Source organism: Lottia gigantea (assembly GCF_000327385.1).
Source record: "Lottia gigantea unplaced genomic scaffold LOTGIsca_90, whole genome shotgun sequence".
Classification (NCBI taxonomy): Eukaryota; Metazoa; Mollusca; class Gastropoda; family Lottiidae; genus Lottia; species Lottia gigantea.
In genome coordinates, this window is record NW_008710951.1 from 944,853 (window position 1) to 972,379 (window position 27,527).

General features: G+C 34.5%; 1 protein-coding gene across 1 annotated transcript in view; it reads left to right on the forward strand.

The window, feature by feature from the left end:
- Positions 1–948: 948 nt before the first annotated feature.
- Positions 949–27,527, forward strand: part of LOTGIDRAFT_236952 (hypothetical protein) — a gene marked incomplete at both ends in the record, with an annotated part of 71,061 nt that continues 44,482 nt past the window's right edge. The window contains 54 exons of the mRNA XM_009068538.1: positions 949–966; positions 1,522–1,612; positions 1,863–1,896; positions 2,826–2,958; positions 3,222–3,282; positions 3,678–3,784; positions 4,079–4,223; positions 4,462–4,583; positions 4,891–4,987; positions 5,499–5,607; positions 5,894–6,068; positions 6,551–6,740; positions 7,223–7,431; positions 7,991–8,124; positions 8,376–8,587; positions 8,807–8,952; positions 9,278–9,454; positions 9,879–10,037; positions 10,450–10,592; positions 10,784–10,854; positions 11,270–11,433; positions 11,866–12,032; positions 12,448–12,637; positions 12,830–12,985; positions 13,417–13,602; positions 13,812–13,959; positions 14,318–14,404; positions 14,620–14,768; positions 15,243–15,381; positions 15,802–16,020; positions 16,571–16,637; positions 16,937–17,100; positions 17,552–17,679; positions 17,831–17,972; positions 18,292–18,543; positions 18,939–18,981; positions 19,137–19,291; positions 19,678–19,769; positions 20,028–20,073; positions 20,587–20,835; positions 21,103–21,157; positions 21,463–21,632; positions 22,040–22,213; positions 22,508–22,732; positions 22,859–22,901; positions 23,209–23,369; positions 23,591–23,767; positions 24,187–24,396; positions 24,777–24,819; positions 25,034–25,197; positions 25,665–25,832; positions 26,113–26,322; positions 26,973–27,015; positions 27,257–27,420. Coding sequence (XP_009066786.1) covers positions 949–966; positions 1,522–1,612; positions 1,863–1,896; positions 2,826–2,958; positions 3,222–3,282; positions 3,678–3,784; positions 4,079–4,223; positions 4,462–4,583; positions 4,891–4,987; positions 5,499–5,607; positions 5,894–6,068; positions 6,551–6,740; positions 7,223–7,431; positions 7,991–8,124; positions 8,376–8,587; positions 8,807–8,952; positions 9,278–9,454; positions 9,879–10,037; positions 10,450–10,592; positions 10,784–10,854; positions 11,270–11,433; positions 11,866–12,032; positions 12,448–12,637; positions 12,830–12,985; positions 13,417–13,602; positions 13,812–13,959; positions 14,318–14,404; positions 14,620–14,768; positions 15,243–15,381; positions 15,802–16,020; positions 16,571–16,637; positions 16,937–17,100; positions 17,552–17,679; positions 17,831–17,972; positions 18,292–18,543; positions 18,939–18,981; positions 19,137–19,291; positions 19,678–19,769; positions 20,028–20,073; positions 20,587–20,835; positions 21,103–21,157; positions 21,463–21,632; positions 22,040–22,213; positions 22,508–22,732; positions 22,859–22,901; positions 23,209–23,369; positions 23,591–23,767; positions 24,187–24,396; positions 24,777–24,819; positions 25,034–25,197; positions 25,665–25,832; positions 26,113–26,322; positions 26,973–27,015; positions 27,257–27,420 — 7,483 coding nt within the window. The remainder of the gene's footprint in view (positions 967–1,521; positions 1,613–1,862; positions 1,897–2,825; positions 2,959–3,221; positions 3,283–3,677; positions 3,785–4,078; positions 4,224–4,461; positions 4,584–4,890; positions 4,988–5,498; positions 5,608–5,893; positions 6,069–6,550; positions 6,741–7,222; positions 7,432–7,990; positions 8,125–8,375; positions 8,588–8,806; positions 8,953–9,277; positions 9,455–9,878; positions 10,038–10,449; positions 10,593–10,783; positions 10,855–11,269; positions 11,434–11,865; positions 12,033–12,447; positions 12,638–12,829; positions 12,986–13,416; positions 13,603–13,811; positions 13,960–14,317; positions 14,405–14,619; positions 14,769–15,242; positions 15,382–15,801; positions 16,021–16,570; positions 16,638–16,936; positions 17,101–17,551; positions 17,680–17,830; positions 17,973–18,291; positions 18,544–18,938; positions 18,982–19,136; positions 19,292–19,677; positions 19,770–20,027; positions 20,074–20,586; positions 20,836–21,102; positions 21,158–21,462; positions 21,633–22,039; positions 22,214–22,507; positions 22,733–22,858; positions 22,902–23,208; positions 23,370–23,590; positions 23,768–24,186; positions 24,397–24,776; positions 24,820–25,033; positions 25,198–25,664; positions 25,833–26,112; positions 26,323–26,972; positions 27,016–27,256; positions 27,421–27,527) is intronic.

Sequence of the window (27,527 nt, forward strand, 5' to 3'; positions counted from 1 at the left end):
GTGACTATCCCTTATACACTTCATTGGTTTTATATCCGGGTTTCTCCGGCCTATTTCTAGGAAAGAACACTGTTTTTTCACAATAAACCCCTTGAGAACATTAATATTTAACTCAAACATTAAAGTAGATAATCTTTTCTTTAAATCTTGTAGTGAAAAGTTTTCCTCGAAACTCCCTTTTTTTGTTTTTGAATATTTCAATGAATTTTCGTAAGGCAATGGAATTGATTATATTAACTGTCATACAAAACATTTTTATGTTGAATAGTTGAATACATTTAATAGTGATTTCTAAATTTTCAATTCTTCGATGCTTTTTTTTACCGTCTTTCTTTACCATTAGAAATAAACGTACAAAGACTTGGTTGGTTTCCGGTTTAGTATTGGAACGACCTCAATCTCGAACTCGAACTTAGTTTACTTTGAACTTTCAAACTACTATCGAAAGTTATATTATCCAAATGATAGGCTATAACTAATAATTTTCATCCTTGTTTGACAACCATTTGAACCAATTTCTCTCTCTCTTTACGTGACCTTTTTGCTCATCTTTGGTGAATTGAATTTCAAATGAAATAGTTATCAGAGTATAATGTATATAGGGCAGGGTCCTCGACGAAAAGCAACGACTTGCTAGTACGGGCGTCAGAGCTGCCTTAATCACAATTTGATTATTACATAAGAGTAAATTTTAAAGACGTTTTTCTGGTACATTCTAATGTTCAAGTACCCAAGTAACCTAGCCCCGTGGCTTCAAAAACATTTCTCATTCTCATGCTCCGCTAAGTTTTTAATCGAATTCACGATGCCCTTTGCATCAAGAAAATGTAATATTTGAATAATACTTTGATACTGTCAGAAACTTAAGGAATGGATTGATATATTCAGTTATGCACCTGTGATATCTTCTTCAAATTTGAGTAAAATCTCAGCTCAATTTGCAAAAAAATGTATTCGAATCTAAAGGTGTGGGCACACGAGTGGTCTTAATCGGAGATTTTCGTCTCCGACTAGAATCTTGAGTAAAATCTCGCCTGTGCCCGTGCTTCCACGACAAGATTATTGAGTCGCCGACAGGATTTATAATATTCAACAAGTTTGATTGATTGCTCCCGATAGTTTTATCGTTTGTATGACAGACCGTCATCATCCAATCCATTGCATGCCCCGCACGTGATTATCGACAAGGTGGAAACGACCGACTGGAGATTTTTGTCTCCTCGTTGAACTGAAGACAAGACTCTCGTCCGAGACCTCTCGTGTACCCACACCTTTAACACATCGATTTGAATAAACGGTGGCTCAACTAGATGAGTGGGGGCCTGTGGGTTGGGACCCTCCCCTCGGGAATTTATTTTAATAACATATGCTTTCCTGCATTTTCGTCAGAGGAATTTTTGCTTCAAACAGCCCCCGTGGTAGTTGAACCACAGTGGATAAGTTTGATTTCATTCTTGGTTAAGCGAACTTCTGGTGATTCGTAATATTTGGCATATATGGTTTATCTCTTTATTATTCCAGGTATCGTATATAAATGTTGGTGAAACTGCTCATGGACAAGAAATCTTCCTCCGAGTTCGAACTTTTAGTTTTAGTGGTGCCAACAGTCCACGTAAGTAACAGCTCATCGACAATCTTAAACGCAAAAGGACTTTTGACCTGTTATTTGTCATTGTATCACGGAACACCCAAGCCATTCTGCCACTTGTTGTAACACCCCAAAGAGTCAAAACTGTTTTGTTTAATTTGGTTTGTATAATCTGATTTTATGAAGAAAAAGATCGAAACAAGGAAAATCATCCAATTACAAGAATAACACTGAATTATTCCTTTGTATGTGATTCTTGATGTTTTATTTTCAGATATGGTCGGCCATGATCTAGATTTGAACAAATGGTAAGAATTAAAACAATTGAATATATCCTCGCACGAGTCTCAACACGAGTAGGCTCTTTATCTTGTTGCCGAACCCCTAAACTTTAAGTTGCTTAATCTGATCTTTTCATTTAATATTACTCGTAATTTGTGGGTATTTTAAGCAAGTTATAGATATAAAACTGCATGCTTTGTTAAATGCTAAACAGAACTGTAAATGTTGAACCTCTCGGCTTGGTGGTTGCACCAACAACCATAACCGTCAAGTTTATCATATACTCTCCTGTTTTATTTATATACTTGAAGTGTTTCACACTCGGATGATTTTATATATCATACAAACATTTCGTAAACGTGACTGTAGATTAAATAAAAATTGTTAAAGTTATTCGTCTCTGTGAACGTGACATATATTTTCTCTGTAATCTGCTCTATTTGGTGTGGGTTAAGGGTCATTGTCAATCCTCTTTTCCTGATAGACATTGAATCTTGAAAGAACCCTTCTTATACTTTTGATATAAGCAAATATACAGCATCTCAGTACCATTAATCAATATAATATAGTCGTTTCAATTGTCGCTTTATCAGCTATAACGAATACAGATATGAGATTAAGGTGATGAATTTGTACTATAATCAGTATGCATTTAATTATGCTTTATCATCGGTTAAATTTTACTTAGACTTTCGGAACTTCCACTGTTTGAAGCAGGGCATCGAAAGGGTATTTCAAAAAGTAACATATAATTAGACGACTATATGTCTTTTTCGGTTTATATAAAGTGGAGTTGCCAGATCGAAAATTGTGAAAATCTAGCCCTAGACATAAACATAAAGTCATAATCTAATATGGCTTCGGAAATTGTCCTTGACCAAACCTTGTCATAAGCTTTTTTCTGCGCGTTCTCTTTCTCATTTTCTATAAAGCACAACTATGCTCAAATTTTCAGGTTTTCGTTCGTTATCAATGAACATGGAGAAATCCAAGATGTTTTTTATGATAAAAATGAAGAAGATGAAATTGTTGCTATCAAGAAAGGAATGGCGGCCATGTTTGCTGGAAAACTACATGACGAAGATGAGGTAAAGGTCGATCTTAAGATTAGGATATTACATCCAAAGGCAAGATTGGTATCAATGGATAGCCATCTCAAGTTTGCGAATATATGGGATTTCGGGAGTATTGCTCCAAAAATACCTGAGAAGTTCTGCACCACTGTCTTACACGAAAATGGCAAATTCCCTTTGACACCCTTCCAGGCAAATACTGTTCAAGGTCGAAACACCCTGTAAATAGGACATGGTAATGTACATGTTCATATCCCTTTTTATTACTTTTTAAACAGAATTTGATGGAGAAGACTCCCGAAGGTTGGAGGTATCATGTACAGGAAGTTGGTCATGAAGGTACGCCATTTCCTTTTTTTTTGTCTCAGGTGTTTTTGTCCAAATTTGGCTTGTATCGTTAATAAACAAGCTTTATTTGGTACTATAATAGAGCATAAAAGCAATAATTTTGAGTCCATTGGATTCAGCTTTGTTTTTAGCTTTGCATAGTCATTTCGGAGAAATGTAGATGACCAATTGACTTCTTAGCCTAATCATATTTCATAGAAAACAGTCACCTGTTGTTTTTTAATCGCTGAAATTGACCTTGGTGATATTGGAAAACAACTGATACAATCATTAGGCGTATTCTAAATCACAACTCATAGAAGCAGAGAATGTTTGGTGTATATTTTGTTTAAATTTTCACTCCGTTGGTTTATTGTTATCCATATGTTATCTATGTTATCTTGTAGGTCAGCACAATGCCACATATAACGTAGAGCCCCATTCCGATGGAAAGAAATTCACCAAGACAAAAAACGAACATCCATTGGCTCATGCTAAAGCTCAGTACACCAAGGTAGGTCTACGTTGTGTGATTCCAAAACAGCAAATATTATCAGATTTCTCAACTACAAACCAACAGTTCTAAACCAATCCAATTGATCCAACTACCATAGTTTGGATATCAGCTCTTGTGAGGACGTTGTGTTGACCAACCTCCATATAAATAAGATTCTTCTGCTGCATTAAAGTTATAACAATATTATTTCATTTAAACTCGAGTGAATTTTAATTCTTTTTTTCTTTTTGAAAACCTCAAATTATCACCCTTGGATACCTTACATTTTAAAACCGTATTTTCTATTTTCAGACCCTATATTTTAACTCTGAACTGGGTACTATACATACTGTGCATGTTGATGAGAAATTCTCAGCTATGAAACAAACTGTACCAGGCTATGAACCTTTTGAAGGCCAACGACCCACCAAGCCCTCAAATGATTTCTCTGATATAGGTAGGTATTAAACTAGCCTTTGCTTTACTTTACTGTACCTTACACTTTTAATTTGATGAATTGTATATTGCCTTTTAAAGAAACTGTAGAATTATCCTAACATTTTCGATGTACACTGATACTAGGAGGCTTGTCATATAATTTGCGGAACCAAAACCAAAGATTTTTGGCAATAAATATAATATTTGGCTTTGTGATAGCCATCTTATGATATGAATGATATTTGTATTTTTTGCAGAATATCCCGAGATGAAAGCTATGGGTAAAGGAAAATTAGAATTTCTATCACAACATAAGATTTCTGATAAACCATCACGAAGTTCACTACAAACAGTACAAGATAGTATTCATATTAAAACAGTAAGCCCATTTTTGTAACGTTGTCATTTTCATTTGAGACATTCTGATATCAGATGAAATACCAATTTCCTGACATTGAAATCGAGAATTTCGACTGTTGGCATTTCCAATGGATGTGAACATATTGAGCACACATCTTACAAGATTCTGTATTAAGAAACGAAATTTAATTCTATGATTACAGTCAAACATTTTTTGAACGGCCACTGATATTAGCGCATCGATCAACAGCGAGTAAATATAGTATCTTTAATCCAATCCCGATGTATTCTGAAACTATTGGTTGAAACATGTTTGTTTGTTCCAGGTTAAAGCCAAGCCAATACGAAGCCACGAACCAGAAAAGATCTTGGAACAAATTCGTGCCAATTTAACCATCATGAGAAATCAACCTGATGAGTCTGGTGAGAGTTATTTAAATTAAGAAGGATGGGATGCAATTTAGAATGAATGGGTGTAGCTAGTAATACATATCACCTCTTTACAACCTCGATCATGTTAAAGCACAAATCTATATAATATTGCTGAAAGATAAACATCTGTCTGTAATTGTCGCTTATGTATACGTTACGTTAGTTATGAAGTTCACTTTTGTTCGTGTTTATTGAGAAATATATCTTCATCAACTGTTTCTGTTTTAATTGCTTGGCCTGCATAAGCATGGTAAAGGTATAAGGGGCCATAACTATCTCCAAGTAAAGCTGAAAAACGAACCATGACCAAGTCGACTGCTTCTCATAATTTTGACCTAAAGAGAGCTGACAGTTGTCGTGGGCGAAGCAGACCGCTCATCCTCTTTTCGAAAAGTCTGATTGTTCTTCTGGTCTGTCATGCTTTGGACAAGATTTTTGGTTGTTTTCCTGGAATGGATTTTGGAAATTACTGAAAATATGATTTCGTATTTTACTGTTTCAGCCACCCAGGAGATGACCAACTGTTTCCATCATTTAATGACATGTCTGAATCTATTGGATGATGATAATTTTGAGAAGCTTCTATCACATTATCTGGCTTTAAATCCTCTGTAAGTTTATTTCATTATATACCAATTGTTCCATAGTCTTAGAGTTAGTAAACTAAAAAGAAGGGCTAAAACTGCTACCAGATGTAATTTTTTTTTAATCGAAGGTTTAGAACTGTGTCATTGGCCTTTCATTAGAAATGTTTCAGGTCTTTGGCATTTACAAGCCTGATAGCACTACTGTGTCCAACAATGGTCAATTTTATCGTTAGTTCATTGCTGCTACCCTTGTACCCATTTTCGATTTCGAGTCTTGCGCTTCATTTGCATTTTTATAACTTTTCTACAGATCCAGAAGAAACGAAAAAGACAGAAACCACATTCTAGATGCTGCCATGGGAACAGATACAGAACGGGCTCATGATATTATTACAGAGAAAGTTTTAGATACAAACAAACCAGATGTTAAATTGATCATGAGATTGATGGTACACATTATATCAAGCGACGAGGTTCCCAGTCAGGTAGGCTTAAGACAATTCTTTAGTTTCTTTCTTTTCCTTTCAATGTAGCCATTTCAGTTAGGGTCTAACGACAGCCCTCTTGAACTTTCCTCAAATTAACCTTTTGACCTAAGGTGATAAACACCGCATAACAAAATGCTGGAGAGGGTAGAAATTTGATTGGTTAAAGCAGATGTTATATAGAGTGAGGTCAAAAGGTTTATTTGACGAACGTTCAAGAGGGCTGTCGTTAGACCCTAACTGAAGTGACCATATTGGAAATAAAAGCTAATTAAAAAAAACAGAACGTCTTTTGGTCTATGTTTAATTAGACAGAAGACAATTACATGTAATTCCAAATTACATTTCAGAAAGCCTAACTGGAATGGGTCAGCTTAACGGCAAAAAAGGATCACAGGATTTCATTAGGCGGAGGTGCCGAGTAGAGTCCAAAGAAATCACAAGTGATAGATAGATAAAGCATCATATTATATATTTTTCAGAAACTTTTAACCCGATTATTTGAGCTGGCTTTTGAAAAAAATAAATCACAAGCTGTTCTACATAAAGGTGATGTTTACCATAGAATTCTGCTGACGGTTGGTTCTGTTTCCCGAAAACTCCATCAATCTGGTCGATCACAAGAAGCAGCTGATGCCATTTCTAAAATAGAGAAAATGATTGGATACCATGGTAGGTGTTAGTCAAATCACAAATTTAGCTCAATAAATGCAAGATATTCTTTTTCACGAAGTCGATTTCAGTTGACACTAGGTCTTAAGTAAATCCAAAAATCTTGATGTTCACCTTATTTCCGTTTTTAGCCAGAAATTTTATGTGGTTTTGCTCTTGTTTTTTGAAAACGCAAAAGGTTACGGATTTTTTAGTTCGTAGCTATATCGTTGCGTCTCTCATATTCGTACCTGGGCTAAATGACTTCAACATTTTTCTTACAATGAAATGAAATGAATGGAGTTTTACTTCCTAATTTTCTGCACCATTTTACTTAAAAAGGCATAGTTTGAAATGATGCTTTCAAAAGAAAAGCCTGATACGTTGTGGTGGATAACACACATGAGCAGCAGTTACAATCAACTAACTGTTCATTTTAACAAAACGGTAGCACTTTGATCATGATATTTTTACTGTTTACATAAACTGTAGCTAAATTTCAGATCCTTACATGTATCGTAAGAAAAGATCCATTATGAAAGAGGAACAGATCCTAGCTGAAGATTCATTAAAAGTTAATTTACTTGGAGCTCTTGGTAACGCCAGATTAGATCAATCTTATGAATATATCGTATCCCATATCAACACTACCAACTGTCAATGGGTAAAACGTGCTGGTATCACAGCTCTGAGAGGCTACCATCATGATCATGTAAGATTTTTTTTCTATTCGTTCGCATGTGAATTTCTGAAGCACCATGGATGGTTGGTAGATGATTTAACTTTCGCTTCCAGTGGATGCTGATATCGCAAACTAGGTAGATGTTGGTAGTCGTAGTCGTTTGTAATTGGATTGGTTCAAATTTGATGGTTCTGTTTGGTAGTTGATAATTTGTAAGATCTGGTCAGGTCGTATGACTAAATATTAAAATGTCATAATGACTTAAAAAGTCATATTGCTTTACTTTGGATTTCACTATCCCACAATTCGTCACTGCTATCAAGTGGTCCAACATGACGTACTCTGATTGGTTTAAAATAACGTTATTACAACAAGACTGCCGTAATGAACTTGACAGATTACAATTGAAACAATGAATATTAAAAAAAAAACAGAAACTTTAGATTGCAATCCAATTTTATTAAGAATTAGAAGATTGTTCCCCTACTGCAGAATCTTGAAAATATTGATGATAAACGTTAAAATTGAAAACAGTATTGGACAAAATGAAATTTAAAGCCTTCGTCATCTACTTTCGATTTGTTTTCAGGCTGCTAATTTAATGTTGAATACAGCTAAGTATGATGGTGATGATACAGTAAGATACGAGGCTTTGCTTCAATACCAGGCTCATCCTAGAGCTAAAAAGCTGACTCCATACATTCCACCTGTAGCAAGGAATAGGTAAGATATTGGTTTTTGAGAATCAAATACTTAACACAAGTCTTCAAGTTTTAGAGCTTTAGCCTCTTGGAAAAGGCCTTACCAATTCTGTTCTAAAACTGACCTATCTACCATCACCATCAATATTACCAGGCTCATTCTAAACAGTTCAAAGCTATAGAAGAATCAAAACCGCTCGTTATCACGATATTTCTGGCAAAATCATTGTATTAAATTTTCTTAAGGTGACTTCCATTTTGTTTTTCTTACAGTTCTTATAATGAATCATCAATCTATTTCAATCCTTGGGATCTGGACTCACAAGAAGCTTCTATCCATTCCCGACACAGACGTAGTTTTATTGACGAAGGTTTTACCTTCATTCTGCAATCGCCATCTGTTGATTTTAAGAAGATGTTAGGTTCGACCAAAATTGGTGCATCTTTTGGAGTGTTGATGAAGAATTTACTGGATTTGAAAATTTGTAAGTACTAGCATGTCTTAGAGACTCGAATTTGCAATTAATGTAAATACCGGTTACAGAATGACATGACATGGAACTTTGACAATTGTACAGGTTGCAGCTGTGATGGAAGATCTGGTTCGTGTGTTGTAATCCATCGTCATCGTGGAAATTTTAATCTCAAACCAGCATTTGATGTCGATGAAATGTTTGACCTTTCTGTTATGTTTCTATTTTTAGCTGCTCTGAGTGGTCATGCTATCGTAGACGTTCATGATGAAGCTTATGCTAGAGTCCATCTAGGAGTTGTTGGAGTCAATTTGGATTTCTTTCTTGCTCGAGTTTGTTTTAAGGGAAACGCTGAGTACAATCTGAATTTACTACAGGTATCTTAGATTTTCAACCACAGATTATCGTATGGCTCAAACTTTTGAATCTGTTCGCAACAGATGGATTAACATTAGCCAGTTATGTCGTGTGCAGTAGATTTTGAATTTGAATTTTAAATGTGTCCACCATTTTGGCAAGGATACCGTCAGGTTTGGAATAATAGTTCAGCACAGTAAAGTTAAACCAACCATTGCTTCTGATGAATCTCCGATTGCTAGTATATCGTTAAAAACAATCTAGGTTATACCAAATCCAGTCATACACCCCGCTATGTTAGATCCACCAAACTATTCATAAAACATCAAACTATTCTCTTTCCAGGAATTTGGTATAGATAATCTAAAAGACTTGGTCAAACTTTATGATAAAATAAAAAATGAGGTTGTTGGCGAGATCAAGAAAGGAATAGATTTATTTAAAAAGATTATCCGGGGTGATATCTCAATCGGCCAAATCTTGGAGGAATTTAAGCAAGCCTTAGAACAACTACCTGAGAAGGTAATACTTCCCAATATTTATACTGATACATTCGCAATTGCATTTTCAATCAAGACAATCTCTGCTGATTTTTTATTCAATTATGCTTTCTGAATTTTACTTTTAGAGAGATATTTTGTCTGTAACTACGGAGATAATGTATACAATTAAACCTTAAACGACAGAATCGCCATCCAATTGACCAATTGACCAATTGTACTTGAATCTCAGAAATGGGAATTTTTTTAAACTAAACTAATTAGTAATGATGTTCACAGCCCACCGCCGAAATTTTAGCTTTCAAATCTAAATTGAATGTTAAAATGACGACTCGTCATTTCTTGAGACACTGTCATATATAGAAAGGTAGAATGTGGTCATGAGACCATATTACTGCCCCGACTTCAATGAATTTATAGCATATACATGTTTCTTCCTTTACTAGGTTGTGAAGCTTGGAAAGAGAGCTATAGAAATTATGAAGAGATTAGGAGAAATAGATGAAAGCGAGTTACCGCCCTTTATCAGATCAATCCGCAAGCTGGTGACGAAAGTCGTTACAATTTATAACGACGTTAGAAAAGACGTAATGGGGTTTTATAATGTAAGTTTTTAAGTTTGAACAATATTATCATAAATTTTCTATCCATTACCAACCAATAGAGACATAAAACTGGCCTCTTAAACATTCGTCAAAATAACCTTGTGACTTAATCTGATGACATCTGCTTTAACCAATCAACTTTCTGCACTCTCTAGCGCTGGCATTTTGCAGAGAGTGAGGGAATTTGATTGGTTAAAGCAGGGTTAGATCAAAAGGTTATTTTGACCAATGTTTAAGAGGCCAGTCTTTAGATCCTAACAGAAATGGCTTTATTAAAAATAAAAGCTGATAGAAAACGGAACAGATTTGGACGCAATTATACAAAACGTCAGTATATTTTCCTGGACACATGTATGTTTGTCAATTTACACAAACATTCATCTCATATTTATTCATATAAACTTATTTACAGAAACTACTGGAAACTATCACGATTGTTATACCGAGAGCAGGAAAACAGATATATGCCGCGATCAAGGCTATTATTGAGGCTTTTAAAGATTTTAAAAATGATCCGAAGAAGGCAATTTCAACTGTCGGTGGAAATGTTCTCAAGTAAGTTTTTATGGTGAATTTAGACTTGAAAGGCCATTGAATATTGGTTGTAAATGGATATTCTCCTTTTGTTAAGGATGAGCTAAACCGAAAATGTTGTTGTCGCGTTTCATTAAATCCTAAACTGAAAAGTTGTCTCTACGTGAAGGTGAAGGATTTGGTTTGTTGAAATTTGTACTTATTATTTTCAGTGTTGGACTAGAAGTAAAGAACCTGATTGATGCCGTCAACAAAACAAAAGATGCCTGTTTCTTTCTGAAAAGTAAGTAATGGCCACATGAACACATTCGTCACTTAGTCCGCAAATCCTGGAGTAAGATGCGGTTCAGGCCCGTGGCTAGAGGGGGTGGGGGGTAATGCCCCGCCGAAAAATGGATTGTTCCCCTAACAACCGACAAAATCCATTGCGGCAACACCATACGCCATTAGATCTCGGGATATATTACTTGACCCTCCAAACAATCAAGTCTGGCTACGGGCCTGATGCGGTTCCAGATAATATGAGTTTTATTTAATTTAGCTGAGAAGAGCTAAAACAGTTAGCACAAAGTGGAATCGAAGTGTACTGCCAGAAGCCGTATTTCTGCATCAATTAAGACACTCCCATATACATCCTGTATTCGAGTATAATAATTAAAATAAGGATTTACTAATACTTAACCTTTCTCATTTTGCAGAAGAGAAACCATATTGGTTTAACTTAAAGAAACAATACCAGGAAATAAAGGATTTGACTAAACAAGTTAAAATTGATATGACCTCCGGAAGTAGAAACTGGATACAACAAAAATTCGTCGGCAAGGATCCAGTGGCTGAATTAACCAATGGGAAATACTCAATGGTAGGTACTGAAGCGTTGACAGATTGATGCCAAGATAGAAATCCTTTCTACATCGTAAACAAATACGTGGATCAATTCTATCACCGCTATCTGTATTATTTGACCATTCAAGTTGGTCTTCGAAAGTTTGTTATGATGTTCAATATGAAAATTTTGTCTTAGAAAATTTCATGAAATCTTTAAATACCATTAGACATCACCGAAAATACGAAACCGAACGTGAAGTTTGTGCTCCCTTAGGTTGATTACGAGTATCTATCTTCAACATAACATATTTTTATAATTTTTAGCAGTAACTACAGATAATAGAAAAATGTTGATTAGTCGATTAAATAATTTTCCTTCAAGAAGCTTAAAGTCCTCGTAACCAAATTCAAACATCTTAATGTCAACAAGTTTTTGTCAATTTAAATGATTTATTTCTATCTGCAGGCCGAGCTGAGACAGGAGGTGATTGATGAACTAAAATCTATCCTGGACGATCTTCTGGAACCATTTGATGGTATTAGAAACCTTGGTGGTGAATTCTTTGAAAGATTCATGGGTGTTTTCAAATTGGTAGATACTATTAAAACATCGTATAATACATTGAAAGAGGGGTGAGTGAATATTCGTCATATTGTTTGTCAATGTGTGCAATTTGCATCATGATTAATTTTTTATGACATAAGCCACAAGAACATCAAGCCCAAAGTTAGCTTGCTAAGGGACTTAAATCTATTTGAATATATTCATGGATGTACCCATGATTGTATTCACGAGTCTTTGCCATCTCTGATATCATCTGCAAAATCGACCCACTACAAACATGCCCGAGATCAAGTTTTTTCCCATTTCTCATGTCATTGTACATTCCAACTATCTTCAGCTAGATCTTTGAATTCGGAGCCAAATTTCAAAAAGTTGAAATATAGATCTCAGGGTGTAGGATGTGATCGATACTTGAATATTTTGGTGGGATTGACAGATGATGAGCATTTTCATGCCATTCACCACGCCATTGTACCTTTCTAGATATCGTACAGCTAGATCGTTGATTGATCGGGTATTCGGACCCAAATGTCATAAAGATTTCCCAAGGAAGTATCGAATTAAAGGCGGTGGATGTGACGGCTCGGGTTTCTATGTATCTGAACTAAAGAAAGGTGGAGTTGCTGAATATCCAATTGATGGTGTTGATGTTGTAGCTTCCAGAGGATCTAAGGTTAGTTCATGGATTGATTTTCGTTATAATACCATAATGTTATCTATCATGCTGGTACTATTTGGGAACATGTTTAAAACGACCGAAGTAAATGTAAATAGATTAGTACAGATGTGGGCATGATGATTAAATTCACCATTTCTACACTTCATGCATGGCCATTAATTTAAATGTTGTATTTTGTCTTATTAGCTTGTGGCACCATTTCCGGGAAATATTCGTCGTTCAACCAGATCTAATGAAGTCATTATCGCAACAACTGGTGGATCATTGAAAGACACAGAAATAATCATCACTAATGTTGAACCTAATTCTACCATACCATCTGAGAATGATGTTCCATTGCAGGTCAGTTAGTCAACTTCCTTTCTATTGCTGACGTCAGTGGCTAATCTTTGAATTATTCGGGGGAGAAATCAAGCATGGGCAAGCAAGGGGGACAAACAACACCAGGCCTTAATAACTAAATGCCTTCTTCTCGTCCCCCACCCGGTTGACACGCCACTAGCTATTTGTTGTGTGGTCACTATGACTGTTGGTTAAAAGGGCACCTTGTTTAGAAACTAACTTAAGGGCTCTCAAAGTAGCGACAAAATCTATTGAATTCCAATGCACACATACAAATATCCTGACTAGTAATTTTGACAAAGCGATCCTTTTTATATTTGTGATTGATACAGAGGAAGAAATATTTCCCTTTGCTACGAAATGGAGACCTTACAGCTTAAGAAATAGCTGAACAGATTGTTAATGTTAGTTCATCGATTGAATGTTTTTAGGTTCATGCTGGCCAAATTATTGGTAAAGTCACCTCAACGCCTTGTAGTGCGGTGGATTTTATTCATTTTGCTATGAGGAAAACCACAGATGGCGGAATCATCGACCCAACCAGATATCTTGAAGCTCGTGTACCAAATTTACCAAAATGGGTCCAAGAGTGTGATGATTACAGACTTATATGGAAGGTAAAAATAGTTTTTTTTTAATGTTCGTCATCATTATCGTCGGGACATCATCAGCCACATCATCATCCGCCAAAGCAGCAGAGAAACGTCAGAAAGAGCGTCATCATCAACAACAAAAGAGAAATCAGAGAAATCATCGGCATTTTTATGAGTCATGATCATCCTGTACATCTGGACAATATGACTTTCAGTATCATATCATTTTGTAGTTTGATTTAATCGCCGAGGGAAGTATACTGGGACCTAATGGTAAGGAAAATGTAACTGAAACACCAGAGCGATCAGGTCCAACAATTAATCAACCTATTAACCTAGACGACCAGGATGATCCTGCTAAAGTCCTAGATGGTGGTTTATGTAAGTTATATTTTGATAAGTAAGGATTGTACATTAGGGCTTAATATCAAGTAATGAATAATTTGTAATCATAATGTGACACCTTAGAAGGCTGTGAGTTTGTCACAAGGGCTGTAACTCCTGTTGCCTTGGAGGTCAGTTATATCTTTCATCGCAATACATTCGGTAGCTTTCAAGTGGTAACCACCTTTAAATAACTGATTTAGTAAGCAAATATCACATAATATTCTATATAATTTCTTAAACAAAATTTTTGTCAAATTCAGCATGAGGCATTTGCTTTGATCATGTACTTTCGAATCCAGGTTCAGTTTGGCCTTGAATTGTCGAGCACAACTAAACAATTTCCTTTTTACAGTTGGTGATGATACAATGTTTGGAAAGGCCTCATCTCCAGCTAAAAAGAGTGAAATTGACGAGAAAACTGCAAAGACCAAAGATAAGGGTAGGAATGTTTTTTTTTTATTTTAATTATTACAAATCAACGGATAGTGCGGGAGTGCATATGTGAAGTCCATGGGCCCCTAATCGTCTACTGTGTTTCTATACTACGCTTTAGGCCATTGCTGCGTTATTTTCATTTGCGTTTATTAACCAAAACATTAATAGAAGTCTTTGCAGTATACTTCTGAATTTTAACAATATAATTATGTATTTTAGGTTTGGCAAATCTTTTTAAGAGACCTGCCGCGTTTCTTCAGAAGTTTTCAATTCGTAAACTTAAAATGGGGGCCATCTTGGATTTATTAGATATTCTGGGTTTGGATGAAAGTAAAGCAGCCATGGCGGAGGTCATCCTCAAAATAAAGGTCAGTATGATATAATATTGTACAGAAACTTACTCTTACGTAAAGATTTCCTCCTATAGATGGACATAAAAATTGAAGCCTTAAACTTGGTCAATAAGTGTATATATTCATCAGTTGAACTTACCAGATGCCATGACTAAAGAATCTCTATATAAGACGATATATCCATTAAACTAACTAAAAGCATCTTTCCAAATTACTTAGTTTAATGAATTATTACTTAGTTTTATGGATTATAAAGGGATTCTGTCGTATAGTTTTGACACCAGGTAAGTCAACTGATGTGCAAAGACTCATTTTAACCAAGTTTAAAATTTGTTTGTCAACCTAAAATGTTGTATATCTTTAAGACTCTCGTCTAGGGCAACAGAAAATTACAAAACGTAAATTTCATAATTTCAATCGTCAAAACCGATGAGATCTCCTTAGCCAGATTAAACAACTCCTAAATTCTGATTTCGATTTCACTTTCAGGAAATCATCGATAACAAACCCTGTTTTAATCCCTACCAAATGACTGATGATCAGCTACGGACAGAATTAACTGAGAGAGGTTTATCTGCTGAAGGTTCCACAAAAACCATGATACAAAAACTGACTGCTCCTAACAAAAGTAAGCCATCTTTAGTTAATTCAAGAATTAAGTATATTACATGTAGCTTCTCGACAAATTTCAACCAATGTAACTTCCATTAGACTGAAAAGTAGCCTCCACTGTAGTTTCGTCCCTTCTCAGAAGACTGTGAATTGACAAATTTTAACCAATTAACCATATGTACCTCCTCCTGAAATTGGAAATTGGTCTCCGCCGAGGTCTTTAGTTGTTTATGAGCAATTGGTCTGTCAATTTAAAGAGATATCCGTGTCTTTGCAAGTATTATGTGCATACTGATTAATATATTTTCAATAAAACCTAATTTGTGTTGGGTTCAAGTTTTTTCGATGGAACCTCATTAACCGTAGTCGCTTAATAAGAATAATCGTGAAATTGACTTTAAGGCTCGGTTTCATTATACTCGATTTTGTGTTGTAGAATGTGCTGCTATGAGTCTGAATATGCCTACAGATAGAATGTTTTGTACGTTTGATCAACACTGTCTGGGCATAGAATGCTGTGCTCATCTGAAGGTCTTCATGTTCCTGAAAACATACAAGATCTTCGCTAGATTTGACCCCTGTGACCTTATGTTTGTATTTGGAATTAAAGACGTGTTTGAGAAAAAGATTGGACCTTTTGGAGGCTTGTATGGAAGTAAGTATGCTTCTTCATCCGCAAAGATCTCATGCCAGTGGCGTTTCATGCGTTATTGAAATACGGTGTATTAAAGTCTATTATTGTGTATGAGTATTAGTTAGTATGCGAAAATGTACCTTAGTAAAGCAGTTTTGATAAAAAAAAATTATGCAATGATACAATGAATTTGATAATTTTTTGGGTTACGAAATATAGGTTAAACGATCCAAGTTTATCATAGCTACACATGTACATCGCCTGCTGGACTACTTAAAATAATATAGCCCTATAAATCTGGCTCTATACACAGTTCATTAGACGTGATATACAGATGTGATATCGTCACGTTTCAAATGAATTTGGGTAAAGTCAAAACGATCACGTCTATCATATAGCTACACTTGTACATAGTTTCTAGACTACTAGAAAGAATATAACCCTGCAAATCTGGCACAGTTCTTCTGACGTGATATACACATGTGATATCGTCACGGATTGACATGATTTGTGATTTCAATCACATCTCATTTGGAATATAATATAATGTTTAATGTTCGCCTTTATTTAGATCAAGAACTAGTGGTTAAACCTGGAGTTAAGATTGATTTACTTGGTGGAATGGAACTTGTCATCACGTACGTATAATTAGTAAATATGTGCCAATAAGAAAAGAATTCTTATATGGAGTTAAAAGTGATTTGTAAGCCTTTGTATGTCCATTGTGGCCATCTCACTTGCATCATTCCAGTTTTCGGTCCAATCTCTGTGGTTGCTTTAACTTCCAAAAAACAGCACAAGTTCATGACCTCACTATAGTAGATAGTTCGATTGGCACAGTCTTCACTGATGGCTTGCAAGGTATAAAAATAAACCGGTTTGATGACTTTGGTTAATTTTTAGTAATTATATTATTTGTAATTTATAACTTTTTCAGTGTAATCATCGAGAAGACAGATTCTGTAGCACTGGGAACATTGGGTGTAACTTTTTGTTCTATTGAAGATGAAGATAATTGTCTCCCTTCCTTGAATATATTGGATGAAACCATTCTTCCCTTACCAGTCTGTGCACCTGATGGAAGCTTCACTTGGCCTGATGGTAAGAATTCCTGTTTTCCATTTTGAAGACAAAACCTTCTTTAGGATTGTAAAGAGGTTTTCTAAACTTTATATTGGTATCGGGGACACTGATGACATCCATTTGCATCATTCCAAATTTGAATCAGATCTCTGTGGTTCTTCAAATTTTGTCCTTAGAAAAAAGTCCTGAGATATTTTTAGCAGGTGTCTTTGCGATAGTGACGTCATAAAACTTTTAGTGAAATTGTCTTCAGTTGAAATCGATGCTTTCAGTGTCCTCAATACACATACAAGATAGGAAAAACCCTAAATTCTATTCATAATTCAGCACGTCTTGTAGTTCTTGTATTTCGAGAAGGGGTCGGATAGGAGGATAGCTGAAATTGAGCTCTTTCAGTTGGTAATTGAATGAATATATCATTTTACACATGTGATAAACTTTGTTTAGATTTTAACTGTCTTGATTACAGTTAATTGGAAGGAATACTACAGTAGAGACGCAATCAAAAAACGCCTTAAAGAATCAGCCAAGAAACTAGCTGAAGAAGGTATTGAGTATGGTATAAAAGAGGGTCTGAAGGAACTTGGTATTCCAGAGGTACGGAAATTTACTTAACGGAGCTAATATCAACGATATCCTACATGAAGCTCGATTTCGCGAAGTAAACTTCTACAGTTGTTCTTGTTTATTAAACCTGTAATAGTGAATTATGTAGCCCTGGTTTTATTGTTGTGTTTTTATGTTTTAGGAACTACTAGAGGAGACCCCACCCTGTCAACGTCCAGAAATTTTAACAGATACTCTGTTAAAGAACCAACTATCAGAGCTTGGTTTAGTTACTACTGGAACTCTTCAACAACTGCGAGATAGACTCAGTAATTCTCATAAGAGTAAGTTGCATTTTGCTGAATATTAAGCTAAATCAAAAGCAAATCTTGATCTCGTCAACTTCGGTAAAACTTGAAAAGTAGCCATTGCAGTAAAGGTATTAGACGAAGTTCGTAATAGCTTGACAGTGTGAAGATTCTAGGTGTCATACCATGGGTGATTCTCTGTTGGATATGCCCTGTCACTATCTATCCCTGGTTTTCACACTTTAGGTGTTTCAATGTTGCAACATTGCGTTTCGGATCTCTTTGTAAATGTACCTTTACTGTTAATATGGATCACAAATTGTAATTTACATCCGTTGATTTCTCTTCCTTACAGCCTGCACCATCCTGGATAAAACTTTGACACTACCAACTATTAAGAACGAGAAACTGAAGAAATTGATATACCTTCGAATTAGTCAGAACTGTCTTCATCTACAGGCGTGTATAGACGTTAAAATACGATCTAAATTATTCAACTTTACCAAAGCATTTAATGCTTATATAGAACTTGATGCTTGTAACTTCTTACTCCATGTTGGATTTGAAACATACAAACATTCTATTGTCCTGATCGGTTATGAATGGGGTAAGTGAATTTAAATCTTTTTTTGAATTTATTCCATCGGATTATTTGACCACTGCATGGTCGTAACAACTGACCTTCAAGGTTAAATCTAGGCACAGTCTTGAATGTTCTTAGGACTTGCCGTAGCTCATTGAGTCAGAGTTTTAAATTTCGGGTTTCCTCTAACAGGTCGGCGCGAAAATTATGGTGATGTTGAATATGTCTCGCTATACCAGTACAACCATTTCTAAACGGGTCTAGAAAAGATCATTGCTAAGATATTTGGCCAAGGGCTAGCTAGAAGACAAGGATCTTCGAGAAGTGCTATTCTGGATATTTCTTCTTTTATCTCATTTTTACAATTTGCAATTTTCTTAATATACAAATTTTTTTAAATAAATTCAATTTCATTTCAGGAAAAGAAGAAGAACTTCCACTGGGTAAAGCAATTAACCTCAAGTAAGTATATTATAAGATTTAAGTCTGTGATTCATAAAAAAATTTCAAATTTCACTTCACCAAAAGCATTTTGAACTGGTATGCACTTAATACTGCTCTCTTTGAATACTGAGCCAGTGAAGAGAACTAACACACAACTTCTTTTTGTTTTATAGATTTAAAATAGATAAAGACAGCAATAAGAAAGTATTTATTGTTGATTTTGGTGTGCTGATTAACCTGGGTGATGAAGAGTCGTCAATTGATAGTAAAATGTTGGAAGGAATGGAAATACCTATACCAATCTGTAATGAAAATTTCACACTACCAGGTTGGTACAATTTACATACGAAGCTATTGGGTTCTAGTCATCTTCGCGATGTAAAGCTATTATGAAGACGAAGTTCGTATTAGCTTGACATTATGAAGATGGTAACTAGGTAACAGATTTTGATTGGTACAGTGGTACTATTCTTTGGTGAAAATGTCCATATTGACCGTATAGTGCCAAAATTACTTGGTAGTTATATTTTTGTTATTTAAGAAAGTTTTGGAAACATAACTTAAGTACGGATTAATAAATACGTTCACCCGTAGTCAGTTATATTAATTTATATTAGTACTAAATTTGCTTGATATTCAATCGAATGTATTTTGTCGCATATGAGTATTTGCATAACGTGTCAATCATTTCTTATTAACCAATGCATATTTTAGGAGGCGGTTCAATCGCTGACTTTGCTAAAGAAATGGGAGGAAAATTGTCCGAGGCAGCTGTTGAAGTTATCTTCCAAAAACTTGGATTAAATGTAAGTCAATTTACAGTACATCATATATAGCAGATGTATTTTTGTATTTTTACTTCGCTGAAACTGTGAAATCAAAAAGTTAGCTAAATACAATCTATCCTGACTTTTTGCCCGAAATCGGCTTTTCTGTATCGTGAGATTAGCTCTTACCACTTTGTTTTTTTTTTACAACGTATTAGTGTCTGAAATATTCAAGTCTTTGAAGTATGTTGTGAGATCAATAGAATATGCTCTGAAATGATTTTGGTTTATTTTCAGAAAATCTTTGATGAAGGTACATGTAATGTTCCACCATCACCAACAGGTAAGGCCGGTTATCATTTCTTTTCATTATGAAATCATTCCTTATTTATACTTGCTTAACATTGTTTATTGTTTCATCTTTTGTCTTGCCGAACTGTTATTTTAGATTTCGGCTTTGGTTTTGAAGTACTTGTATTCCTTTTTCTAGTAGAATTTGTCCGTGGTAGCCCCGAAAGCAAGTTTTTTCGGGCAAAAATCTCATAACTAGGTTAGAAATTCGGGCAATCTAAGATATTTCGCTCCCCATCATGAATTTATCTTTCATAATTGCATTTAAAAATGTAAATAACTTGTCTTGACTTTGAATTACATCAGAATGGCTGGGATATTAATTCTCAAAAGGTAATTCAGATAAATTAAATGTAACTCTGCCAGCCGGTAAGGGAAATTATTGAAGCGACCTGTATATTACACTTAACAATGTCACCAGATCTGATCAATTGGAATAGATAATACCCTTCATTCGATGCATCCAATTTCATAGAATCTCTAATGAATTCCTTTGCATTTTCAGATTGTCCATGGAATATTGATGTAGAGAAATATCTACCAGCTAAAGTAAAAGATAAAGTAACTTGTGGAATGCCTGATGATTGTTTTGGTGTAAATTGTTGCGTTGATTTCCAGTTTAAAATACCATTTATTGATGATCCAGTAGTTAAAAGTGTATTCATCTACGCTAAATTTGACCCGTGTGATTTCAGACTGGATGTTGGTTTTGGAAAATATAAGCATTCTGAAAAGTTACTGACCTATCAATGGGGTAAACTTTTACATATATATCAGTTTAAATTCTAGTAAAGTTTCTTACCATAGATAATCTTAGAACGGCATTTAGGGGTAAAGATCACATTAAATAGCGGGCAATATATCGGATGGGCTATGGGGTATGGTCTTTAGTTAAAGTCATGCGATTGGACGGTTGTCGGTTGAATTTTTCAGGCAGCAATCCATCCCCCATTTGCCCCCCCCCCCCCCTCCCACTATTGGTCACCATGAATAGGGTATATTATTATATTTATGTATCCAGGTACACCAACCAAGTTAAAAATAGGAAGTGGAGATCCTGCGCCAATTACATTAACGTAAGTGGAATATTAACTGTTTATATAGATATAAAGTTTTTATTAGAAAATGTTAGTCTCGCTAATTCCCAAATTTCATGAACAATTATTTTCGACATTCTGCCAGAAGTGACTCATGATATCGATTAAATAATGGACAGCAAAATTATGGCAAACTACTCCTGGGTTTTATTATACAGAACGTTTCATCAATTTACATTTGTCATCATCAGGTGAAATATAAAAAAAAAACAAGTATAGCTATAGTCTAACTTTTTTTAATAATGACTCTCGGTTGATATTTTGAATATAACTTTTCATTTCAGTCTGACAATAAACAAATATACCCAAGGTTTTATATTAGATCTAAGTGTTCTGGCCTGTATACCAATAGATGGCTCAATGTTCTGTTTCCCAGAAGAAGGTCTAGATCTGATGAAAGATGTTCGTATACCAGCCTGTGATGCTAGAGCTCTCGCTAACCTAACTGATATAGGTAACTTATTATGATAAATAGTGGTACTTTAAGGTGCATGAATTTGACACTATTCTCGATTATGGTCTTATGGTTCAGCTGATTTATGGAATACAGTATTTATAATGTTAAGATTGCAGGTCCTTATAAGATTGAAGACAATTAGAACCAGAGAGCACATATTATAACAATAGCACAAAGGAATGTCTTATGAGACAAACTACTACTTATTAAAAGATAACATATTTTATAATATATTTCTCTGTGGTTTTGTATGTCCGTCACTAGACGATTACTTCGTAAGTAGCCCTCTTGGATCTTGTAATTAAGCATAAAATCTTAATGTGTGATGAAGTCGAATATATTACAATAAAGTTACCAATGTCGTATACAAAATTCGTTGTCTAATCGCTGTCTTTTTGTTTTAGATTTTAGTCTGGAAGGTTACTTCAAGGAAATCGGAGATCAAGCTGGTCAGAAACTAGCTAAATCTGCTGCTCAATTTCTATTGGATAAATTTGGAATTACTCCATTTTTATTGGACGAGAGATGTGATGTCAAACGCGAGCCTTATTCATCTAGTATTGATGGTTGGAGAAATGGTAAATAGTGGTTTATTTAACTTTTATTTCAGTTTATGAAAGAAATTTCAGTCTTTACACTTTCTGTTGTAAATGTAATTTACCTTACGCTTTTAAGCAGTCTCAAACAAGATTAGCATAGTAATTGCCAATCACAGCCGCGAGAAAACGGCAACCGAATCATCGGATTAACGGGTTAATTATCGCCAAATTGTTAAACGCGTCCCCACCGTATTGGATAGCTGGCACGGCAAATGCATTTGTTCTTAAGACTTGAGTTATACCTTGTGTTAATGTTTAAATTTTATTTTTCAGATTGTCCCAAACCAATCAAAAAGCTGCCCAAATTACCAAAAGGATTGATTTGTCATATCGGTGATACTTGTACTAAGATTGATTGCTGTTTTGATGTTGCTTTCCTAGACATGTCTTTCCACGCCTTCCTTAATCTTGATATGTGTGATTACTTCCTGGAGGCGTCAATCGAGAAGAAACACATCAAATATTCTCTGTTTAATGATGAATATAATCTTGATACAGGTAACAATTTCTCCACTTCACACCGAAATGAACTCATTCCGATTTAGCTTAGATTCTAAAAATATCATTTTCTGGATCAACGAAACACCATTATTAAAACAGTAAACTCTCAATTGAATATTTCAGGAATTACTGGTGAAGTCAAAATTTCAGATTTCTTTGTTGTGACGTAAGTATTCGTCTTTTGTATGCATATTAAATTAACATCAGCACATAAAACAATAAATATAAAAAAAAGAATCAGAGTGGCTATTTGTTCAATCCGAAAGGGATGCCGAGTAGACAAACTCAGTTGTTGAATGGCATCAGGTGCTTTGATAGCGATGCCGATGCCAACAACATTTCTTAATTTGCTCGAATTCAAATTCATGGACTTAAAAGGTTAAAGCGAAAAGGTTTTTGTGAAACTGTCATTATACATAGTTTTATCTAGATTTTTTAGAATGAGTTACGTTAATGTTTGTTAAATTTTTCAGTTTTGGTGTTCGTAAAGTGGATAAGAAGTTTTTGTTAGATCTATCTATCAAAGTTTGTTTTGAGAAAGATAAATGTCAAGAAAATTACCCAATATTAACTGGTACTGAAGTCCCACAGTTTATCTGTGATCTGAACGCCAAGTTAGATTTTAATCTCAAAAGTGAGTTAATATATAAGCTAATATATATTGAAAAAAATATGTAAGTACCCATTGTGCGATGTAAAATTACAGTGCAAATTGGGTGGAATCAGCAGGAGGATTAAATTAAACAGATTTGTTTCAGCGAGTAGCTGAAGGTTACCTTGATAACGTAATCGCAAAAGGAGCATAAAGTAGACGTACATCTATTTTAATCAATGATGTCACATTTCTCTTTCTAGACTTCTCTATTGCTGATTGGGCAAAAGAGAAAGGTATGGATATAGCAGATGGTCTAGCTAAAAAGGCAGTTCAAGTATTTTTAGAACAAACTGGTATAGCTGAGAAGATGTTAGATCCACCTTGTAAACGTGACAGTTTACAATATCAACCTGCTCTTCCTTCCAACTGGAAAAATGGTAACGTATACATACCGTTATCAATATCTTTAGGACAGAGGTTTTCAATTGATCAAGGATCAATAGGAGGGGAAGGGAAACTTTTGTAGTTTTAGTAGTTAGAATGATAAAGTATTTTCATTGTAAAAAAGTGCTCAATACATCAATTGAAGAGTTATATAGAAATATCAAAACAGAACTGGAAACATGTTGTTATTTCGTACAAGTTCTTGACGTTTGTTTAAAGACCTATGCTTAGGGGCATTTACTATGGAAAGCGTTTACGTTCAATGGAAATAATTTGCGTTGCCAGTATAAAATATAAAGTATAAATTGGGCTTGTTTCTAGCAGTTGCTGAAGTACACACTATAATTTTACATTTCTCTCAGATCACTTACTTAAACTGTTAATCTGTAACAGATCTTTACTCTGATTTCAGATTGTCCCAAGATAACAACGCTACCAGAACTGAAGGCACCAGCTAATTGTTATATACCTGACTATTGTACTGGTATTGACTGCTGTCTAGAAAGTGACTTACTGGGAATTTCACTGAACGCTCATCTCAATATTGATACTTGTAACTATGTTATTGAAGGAGCTATTGAAAAAATTGGATTCAAGATCGTTATTTTGGAGTATGACTGGGGTAAGCCTTGCAAGTTTATTTATATGTTAAAAGCGGCTATGTGTATCGCTAACGTTTACCATTTTGGCTAACCATTTTGTCCAACCATTTTATCATCATTTTTCTTCCGACCATTTTATTTTTTCCACTGACTATTTTATTTTTTCCACTGACCATTTTATTTTTTCCACTGACCATTATTTTTCCAATGACTATATTATTTTTTCCACTGACCATTTTATTTTTTCCACTGACTGTTGTTTCATCATTGATAATTAGCATCATAAGAATTTATTCTGGTGTTTTATTATGATCAAATTTAAGAAATTGAACACAGGAAAGTATTTATGATTTTATAAGTATAAAATAGATGAATCATAAGAAATTATTCTGCTTTTTAGGAACTGAAGAGGAAGAAAAGCTGAGCGAATTTGTATTTATCAAGTAAGTGATAACCCATCAAAATATCATCTATCACCAGGACACAGTGTACAGTTCAAAATCTCGGATAGAAACACCCATCTCTTCTATCTTACAGTTTATATGGATTTTATAAAGTCACAGATAGCCGTCTAAACCAATGTAGCTTCTATTATCAAATGATGCAAATAATGTCACATTTTCCATTTTCGACTGATTTTATTATGTTCATTTTCAGATTTAAGATTGATCGTCTGTTAGAACAGAAGATGTTTATAGTTGATTTGTCTATCAAGATGTGTTTCAAGGGAGCAGATAGCTGTGAAATAGATCTACCAGTACTTCAACAATCTCGTATCCCTATGCCATTGTGTAATATGGAGATGGGTTTCAAAATCAAAGGTAAGAGGGAAATGCGAAAGACCTCTCTCCTAGACAAAATAAAAATCTATTGAATTAAAGATAAACGCAACGATAAAAAAATTGTTACACTTTTAATGTAATATTACACCATTGTTCAATTATAAAGGGCTGTCATCGCCTTTGTAGATCAATTACTAAAATATACGGTGCTCTTCCAACTTTTCAGTACAGACCTCTAATCACGAGGTTCGAAATTAATCCGAGACAGTTTATACAGCGCCAAAAGATACTATCGTTTTTTTGGAATCATTACTATGGGAAAACTAAAGCAAAAGTTAACAAGTTTATTAAGGTTTAATCTTGACACAAATTGCCTGGTTATCGCGAAAAATGGATTAATTAAAGATAAGCGACAAGTGCATAGCAATGATACGAACAGAGACTCCTAACTTTTAGTTTGGATGGTTGTATTCATTATTAAGAGTAAATATTTTCCATTGTTTCAGATTTCTCCTTGAAGAATTGGCTTGAAGAGAGAGGTGGAGATCTAACTGCTATCTTAGCTAATCAATTAATGGACCAACTTGGAATTACCAAATATCTTAAAGATACACCTTGTAGTTTTGTTCAAGAACCATTTAAAACAGCTTCAGTAAATGATGGCTGGAACAAGGGTAAGAAAGTTGAATCGTTTTTAGAAACCTCTGTAAATAATCCATTATATTTTAGTTATTCCGAGATTTGATGGTTGATGATATGCCACAGTTATTGTATCTTGCCGGATAAAAAGATCTCTACATTGATTGTATACAGCCAGATTGTAAATAAACAAAGTACTGACAGGCAAAACGAAACCCGAAAGCCAAACAACATATTGGCGACACATTAGTGGCTATTTCATATGTGTTGAATTATTTTTTACATGCTCTTAAGATGTACTCGTTGATATTGCAGCTTGTCCACTGAACATGACGTTACCAGCTCTAAATGATCGTATGGCCTGTTATATACCTGAATATTGTACTGGTATAACATGCTGTGTTGATGTAAGAGAAATACGGAGAACTTTCCAGGCTCATCTCTTTATTGATACCTGTAATTATATATTCAGTGTGGGAATCGAGAAGATCGTTTACAATGTAACATTGGTCGATTATGTTTGGGGTAAGTGTTATTTTTGATATAACATGTATTAATTATGTTTAGTGTAAGAATTGTTTATAAAATAACATTGGTTTATTATGTTTGGGGTAAAAATTTTTCATAAAATGACATTTGTCGACTATGTTTGGGGTAAGCTTAGTTTATAATATAATATAGGTTGATTATGATTTGGGTAATTATTGTTTATGATATAACAGTGGTTGATTATGTTTGGGGTAAAGTGTTGTTTATAATATAACATGGGTTATTTATGTTTGGGGTAAGTGTTGTTTATGATATAACATTGGTTGTTTGTGTTTGGGGTAAGTGTTGTTTATGATATAACATTGGTTGATTATGTTTGGGGTAAGTGTTGTTTATGATATAACATTGGTTGTTTATGTTTGGGGTAAGTATTGTTTATGATATAACATTGGTTGTTTATGTTTGGGGTAAGTATTGTTTACAAAATAACTTTGGTTGCTTATGTCGGAGTAAGTATTTATTATGATATAAAATCGGTTAATTATGTGTAGGGTAAGTATTGTTTATAGTATATTTGTTTATTATGTTTATGGTAAGTTGTTTGGTATAACACGATGAATCAAAACATTTTTGACGACAAAACGTCGAGTATTATTATTTTATAATATTTCATCGTGCTTTTTCAGGAACTGAAGAGTCTATTGATATTGGTGGAATTTTTCAACTCAAGTAAGTTTTATCAAATACCTTGTACTATTCCACAGATGCAACTTGATTATAACCTTGATGAATCTGTTACATGACACTAGGGGCATGATCGGATCCATGAGGCTTCCGTCATAACAAAATAAACAAATGCAACTCTCGATGTGAAAATATTTCCAACATTGCTGAGGAATACGATCAGAGTAGAAACATTAAATATTATGTAAAAATAATCAAGATGTTAATAGATTTTCATGTTCTGTAGGTTTAGAATTGAAGATCTACCAGGAGAGAAACAATATCTGGTCAATTTGAAGATGAGTGCCTGTTTTACTGCTGGAGAGAAATGTGACTTGGAAATACCAGTTTTTACTGATATGAGAGTTCCTAAATTGCTATGTGACTGGGATGCTACTCTTGCTTTAAAAGGTAACGAAGAATAATATATTTACTTCGGTAGTAGATAGAATTAGAGGGAAATCTGTATTAATTGGAAAACGATAACGATGTTTTTGTTCAGAAATACAGACGTGTAA